Source organism: Acartia tonsa, chromosome 8 (assembly GCF_053477335.1).
Source record: "Acartia tonsa isolate MP-2025a chromosome 8, ASM5347733v1, whole genome shotgun sequence".
NCBI classification, from domain to species: Eukaryota; Metazoa; Arthropoda; class Copepoda; order Calanoida; family Acartiidae; genus Acartia; species Acartia tonsa.
This window is the reverse complement of record NC_137267.1, coordinates 21198550-21205848: the sequence shown is the minus strand read 5'-3', so window position 1 is coordinate 21205848 and position 7299 is coordinate 21198550. Positions and strand designations below refer to the sequence as shown.

General features: G+C 31.3%; 1 protein-coding gene across 1 annotated transcript; it reads right to left on the bottom strand.

Moving 5' to 3' along the window:
- Positions 1-2207: 2207 nt before the first annotated feature.
- On the bottom strand, positions 2208-4998 carry LOC145326248 (uncharacterized). The gene is made up of 5 exons (XM_080169453.1): positions 4817-4998; positions 3946-4118; positions 3401-3483; positions 2879-2980; positions 2208-2448 (listed from the first exon to the last, which is right to left on the bottom strand). Exons 1-5 carry the CDS (start codon positions 4858-4860, stop codon positions 2296-2298), a joined length of 555 nt encoding a protein of 184 aa, XP_080025579.1. The 5' UTR covers positions 4861-4998; the 3' UTR covers positions 2208-2295.
- Between the last annotated feature and the right edge of the window lie 2301 nt (positions 4999-7299).

The following is a 7299-nucleotide window of genomic DNA, read 5'->3' as shown; positions in this document are numbered from 1 at the left end:
ACAGTAAGGTATTTTTTTGTCAATAATACGAATTTAAAATATGTCTTTTTTACCTAATTACTACGTTATAAAAAAACGAATTGGCAATTTTATAGCATAAAATAAATCCTTAACAGTAAGTAAATTGTTTCAACTATATATGACAAGTTAAATATCCCTACAAACATTATAAGAAACAAAAACGTTCAGATTTTCCCTGTTTTTTCCTTTTTCCCTCTCAAAATACCATAAAATCAAGGCATTATTTCTGGATATTTTTGTGAATAGGACATTTTTGGTTGATCAGTGTAGTGAAATGTGCTTAGTAAATGTTAAGATTTGATAATCAGATGAGAAATTTTTACGTTCACACTCCCTTTAAAGACAACAAAAGTGGCGTATTTTATCAAGTTAGGAATATAAAGTGTAGTTAGTTTTAAGGGTTTTTTAATGAAAATTGCCATAAATACATGTCTTTTTGTAAGGGTATGTAAACAAAAAAAATGATAATCTTATCCTGAAAATGATATGACATCATATATAGTTATTCATTTGGACAGACATACAGTGTTGAGAAAAAGGCTTAGATAAATATCAACGCTATTTCTTTTTTATATAAAATAACTTTTTGATTAAATATTTGTTGTTTACAAATGTTTTTATAGAAATAAAAAAAAATATACAATGGTGTCAGCTGGATGTGTTGCTATACTCTATTGTCCTTGTTAATCTTTATAAAAAATAATTGTTCAAATTCGTACCTTTAGTGATGAATTATATTCGAATATTTGAAAAATTTAATAACTTAAAATTAAAAATTCTTTACTTTCTAATTTTAAACTACACTTCATATATTTTATCAAATTTTAAGGTAAATCAAATTGTTCTTGAAAGCCAAGTTTTTCTAAATCAAACCATTGTCCGTTTTTGTAGCATGACTGTTAATAAGATTTTATTTCAGCAGTGTTTATTAAAATTATATATTATAATTTATATACTTAGTTGCTTAGCTATAAATTTCTGGTAGTTCTAATTGAATAATTGGGGCTAGGTTAGGTGATTGCCCCCCAGAGAAAATTTAAGAGGCGTTGTCTTGAAACTTAAACTGTTAAATGAAAAAAATCAACAATGCATGTCACTGAATAATAAGCATACCAAACTTGGGCCAGAAGAATCTTATGCCAGTGTCACACTCCTCGGCTTTGTCAGTGATGGGACATATATGTATTCGACCATCAGCTTTGAAAATTTATTTGCCATTTGCTTTTTTGGGGCTTCGCCCCTACAGGGGAAGGAAGGTTTCACAATCTTTTTGAATTTGATAAAACAAAGTATAAAAGAAGAAAAGAAATTTAAAAACAAGAAAAATAATTTAAAATATAAAAAATATTAAAAAAATAAAGATTTATAAAAATATATAAAAACATTAAAAATAGAAAAATTTTAATTTTTAGGGGGGTTGGGCTTAAAATAGCTTAAAACCACCACAATAGCATATGCATCACTTATAAAGACGGCCTTATCTCCAGGGCTCGACAGCTGGTACAGATGCCTGTAAGCCTCAGGGAAATCAACCTTGTACAATTCAAAAAAGATTACCCAAATCCCTCTTTAAAAAAAATGTCTATGCATACAGTTTAAATTTAAGGCTTAGTCAGGGATGCCGAGCCCTGCTTATCTCTCTTCTAATACACCACTTTAAAAAAAATAGGATTAACTTATTTACAGGAATAGCTTAAAGCCGGTTCTATAAGCCAAGTAAAACTAAACCTTAAGAGATCTTAAATGACTTAACTTTTTCTATAAAACAAAGCTTTCTTTTGTATTTTTTCTATATTTTAGGATATAAATAAAACTCTGTTTTGTTTTCAATATCTTTTCTAATGTAATGTCTTTTTGAAAAAATTTTAATTTAATATTTAGAAAACTCTTTGTTAAGCATATAATTTAAATTTTTTGCACATTATTGGAGTTGGGGGGACGAAACTAGTTTAGAAAATATACTATGTTAGTAGAGAACTAAAAAACTAGTTCCCAGCCCAAATGTACCATGAAACTCTAGTTTAATCCTGTCTATGCCCAACTGTGCAATGTTTGCATATCATTATAACCGACAAACTGACTTGAACCAGATTGTTTTGTTGCTAATATAATTATCCTCTAGGACCAATAACAAACAACTAATGCAATATTAGCGAAGCTTTGCTACGAAAGAAAAAATACATATATAAAAATGTTTAACTTTTAATCATAAAAATTTATGTATTAACAATTTAACAAATATTGGTGGTGGTGGAAAAATTAGCAGAAAAATGATTAGCAGCAGACACCGCTGGGGGACAGCTCGCAGCACAGGTCAGCGGCTCTCTCAACAAGGACGGAGGCAAGGGCGGGCATGGCATAGGGCATCAGGGCATCAACAACCATCTCGCACTGGTCATCACCGGCTCCGGCGCAGTATCCATCTCCCTAAAAAAACGTAATAACATTAATTTAGAGTTTATTTTAAGGAGAAAGATCAGAGTAATTCATATAAAAAGGACTTAAAAATTAAACTATTTCATTTTACTTTGCTATAAATTTTTACTTTTAAAATCACGCAACCTTGTACAAATTAAAAACCATTAAAGAAATCTAGTATGGCTTCGAACAAAGATTTATAAACGCTGGATTAAAACTGGTTTTCAGCCATACTGAAAATAATGTTTAGCAAGTAATATAGACAATTTCCCACAAATACTAAAATAAAAATCCTTAAGTTAATACCAGTTTTATTATCTACGGCAAGCTATCCATGATGTACGATGTAACCAATAACAATTCTTAAGGTTTTAATTATGTCCTGAGACCAATTGTTTCTTTTAAGTGATTTTATGACAGTCTGCAATGCATTTTTTACCTTGAGGAAGGTCATGATTTCAGCAATGGTGGATTCCATACCAATGATTCCAGAGACAGCCTCAACACCACCAGTGCACTCCTCACAAGTGGGCGCCATAACCTGCAGCAGATAATTTTTTGCATTATTTTGAATTTTTAACTGCCATGTACAAAAATAACTTTAGTTAACTATTTCACATAAAAAAATAGTTTTGATTAAAAGAATTTCTTCTAAAAATATTGAACTACAAATAAAATAACCCAGTTGTTTTTCAGTAGGTGGGTAAAAAGAAAAAGGCATTTCTCCCTAATTTCTTGTAAAATGTGTGGTGTTGAACCATTCTTACACGCCCTAAAAGTACCATATCAATCAGTCCTTCCAATCTAAAGGCACTTCCAAGCTAGACTCGTCTATCCTAACCCTCAGAGCCATTACTTCTCCCAAAGTTACAGAAAAATTTTGCCGACTTCCCTTAACTACATTATGCTATTCGTCAGATGTTCTTAACCTTGGAGACCTGCTGCGAATAATATTTATTACCATCTTGTAGGCGCTCTTCTTGCAAGCTCCAACCTGTCCACAGACGGAGTTAGCCTCAAGGAAGACGGGGTACATGGCAATGGCTGAAATTCACAAAAATATTAGTTTTTAATTTAAAAATCGAAAATGTACGTCGCCAGAATGTTAAACTTACCAGAGAGAGAGGGGACAATAGGCTGTTTATTACACTCGTCCCCAAACCTCTCTTATTCATTGGCTTAAAAACTATGGAGACTTTAGTGAATTTGATAGGTTTATTCATTAAGTTGAGTGTTCAAACCACTAATTTTAATCTACAGAAGGGGAAATTTTGTGTATCAACATTGGGGATGTTTAGAAAGTAACCTATGCTATTGACGTCAGGAAATACCCTATATACCATCTCTTTTCTATGAGGTTTCTTTCCCCCTTCCTCTACTATGACGTCAATAGAATAGATAGGCCAAAAGCTGTGACATCTATCCGCATTTTTCTAGGGCACTATAGACAGCTACGTTTACAGGGATCTAAACGGATAAGACATGAATTTATCCCTGTAAACTTACCAAACTTGGGCCAGTAGAATCTGATGCCAGTATCGCACTCCTCGGGGTTGTCAGCAGTGGGGCACAGGTAGGCAACCAACAGCTCAGTTTGCTCGGCAACAGAGTCATCAGACATCAGGTAGCCTTGCATGGCAGTACCGAAGGTCAGGCAGTCATCACAAGTGACTTCAGCCCTGATTAATAAAATCTTATAAAAAAAAAGTTACATGGTTAAAATTTATGTGAAAAAAAATATAAAAAAGTTTTCCGATGATAAATGAATAGTTATTTCTCTCATCGTATTATGAACAGCTTTCCGCGGATATCGAACAATTATAACTGGTTTAATCTTATGATTGTACATTTTTATATTCTTAGAAAGCTGGATATAATACGATGCTAGACATAGTTTTTTTTCGTGTGGATGAGAACCGGTTCCTATCCACCGGGTTCGAATGAATACGAGAAAATGAAATAAATATCAAATTGAAATTTGTTATAAATCAATTCCATATATGTTTAAGTCAAAATTTGTAACTGATCTAAATCACATAGAAATAGAATTTTATGGTGATAAATTTTCAATTGATAAAAAAAAACCTCTAAAGACAACAATGAAATATTATAAATGTTCTAGATTTTGCATCTATAAAATCTATATAATCTCTTAAACATTAAAGTGTAAAATGGTGAAAAAAATGTTTTAAAAATTGGTTACATAATTAGTAATAATAGTAAATAGAATAAATTTGACAGTCCATAATTTTACTAATGTATTATGACTTTTAAACATTATCAAATAAAATAAAAATAGCAGCTTCCCTACAAAGTAAATGGACTTGGTAGAATCACAGCTAGTTTATAATAGGTAAATGTCCGCATGTCTACTTACTGAGCGGCGCCAAGGATGGCAAGCAGAGCAACGATAGCCTTCATGTTTGTGTGTGGATGAGAAAGAAGAAACTCCTGATTAGAACTAGCACCAGCGTCACTTATAAAGACAGTCTTATCTCTCTATGTTCTAGTAAAAGCTGGGTTGAATATGTACATTGTGTGGACTTTGAGTGACTTATATTTTACTAGCGGCTACGTCCCTAGAGGCCTCTAGTGGCACTTAATTAGGAGGTAGTTCAATTTGATAACCAATTTTTTTTTAGATTTAAAAAGAATAAGGAAAAATAATTTGGGGGGGGTGTTCAATGGGGGACCCCCTCATTTTAATTTTAGTTAAAAAAAATTTTGGAGAGGGGAGATTTTTTTCTAGGGGCGATTTCTCTTGGGAGGTTGGTGGTACCATCCTCGAAAATAGTTACCTGAGAAGCTACCCTGTAAAGGAGAATCTGAACGGTTCAACAGTCATCGAGATCCTCCGGTACAAACATACAGACACACAGACAAACACACAAACATACATCATGTTACTTTATTATAAGGATTACTTTAGAATTAGGGTTAATACGAAAACAATATTTTTTTTCGTTTTTAGTGATCAATCTTCTCTGTTAGTCTATAAAAAATGATAATTTCATATAAAACTTTCTTTTGTTAAATTGTTCTATTGATTTCAAACTTTGCATGATGGTAACCTTTTAATCTTTACTTCAATTTAAAACATTTTGTACTATTTTTTGTTTGTTATAATTCTATTCATATGTTTTTTGGAATATTAGAATAATAATTCATAGGACAACAAGGTAAAATATTATAAACAAAACATCTCTTTCAACTCCTAAAAAATTAAGTAAAGCTTTAAATAACAAAGGTATACAATTTCATTTAGAATTACAAATTGATATTCTGTTATTAATAAAGTTCTGACATTCTATAAGAGTTATTGTTGTCCTACCGTCTTTTTTAGAGCTTCACTTTCGTGAATGTTGTCATCCTTGTTTTTTTACATTTAATTTGGCTTTCAAATGAAACATTCAATAAAATCTAATTATTTGAAAAAATCAAAAAAAGTTTTGCATTTTCATTTGTTACATAATATTTAAGGACAGAAAGATATAAACTATATTATGAGATAATACTAAACAAATACAAACTTTAATGCATAAAGATAAACAGTTTTTAATAGCGAAGCTTTTATATAATTAGTGTCGGTTCGCTAGTAACAATTAGCTCGCCTGTTTTTGTTAATTTTGAACTATCCTATCGATTTTAAACTTTACTTGATGATACCTATAACAGTTAGGTACGATTTAAAAGCGTAGCAACTCAATAATTGTTACCAGATCCGTACGTCCATTTAAAACATGGCGATTTTTAACTTTTTTGACAATACTTTTTATATGATATAATTATCTGATTTTTGGAATAATGATTCTTAGTACAACCAGGTACATTATCATAAGCGAGGCATCCCTATAATCAAATCCTCCGTTTGTCCTTCCTTCATATTAGAGAGCTTTGCTTTTATGGATGTTGTTATCCTTGTTAAACGATTTTTAAAGTTATGGATAAACAATTTTAGAAATAAAATTGTAAGATAAAAGTACTGATAAAAGTACTGCCATTTTTAAAACAGAGGTGGATTCTTAAAAAAACTTTTGCCCCACTAAAATTTTAGTGAGGCAAAATTATCCCCTCTAAATTATTAGTTTGCCTCACTGATTTTGGTGGGGCAAACTGATTTTTTTGGGGCAAAAGTTTTTAAGAATTCACCTCAGCTTTATTTAGTAGTTACAGGTTTTCAGTATCAAAGTTCACTACTGGTCAAAATAAACATCTGGAAAAAAAGTCTACCACGGCAGTATATCAACGAAAAGAAAAGAAAAAATTATTTTCTTTAAAGAAAAAACTATAAAAAAAATATTTCCTGTTAAGGAACGTGTTCTCTTCTGATTTCAAAACATTATTTAATAACCCAAGAGCATCAATATTCAATTGATTTAAGACAGCTGCCATTTAGAAAAAATATATAAAATTCTAATAAGAGTTTAATTGTTTAGATAGGTTTTACTGAAGAAAAAATGATACATCCACAGTTAATTAATCCATTTAAACGGTTTAATTACTTGTTAATTTATGATTGGTTAAAACTCTACAGACCTAGTTATATCAACATTTCAAATTAAAAGCTTTTCTTAGATTATTTTGTCTGTTTGTTTGTAGGGTTATACAGACCTTTGCATTTAATCTTTCTGTTGTTAGAAATTCTGATCCTACTACCTACTATCGATGTGGTTTTCCTTTGCATTGAAGCTTCTTATAAGTCCAGGTAAGGTTTATAACTATTTTGGGAGAGGTTATCTTCACCTTCCTAATAAAAATGACCCCACCCCCAAAAAATAGTAATTGGTTGGGGGTCGACTATTCCCCCCTTCCAACTTAAGTGCCCCTAGAGGCCTCTAGGGGGCGTAGCCGCTAGTGTAT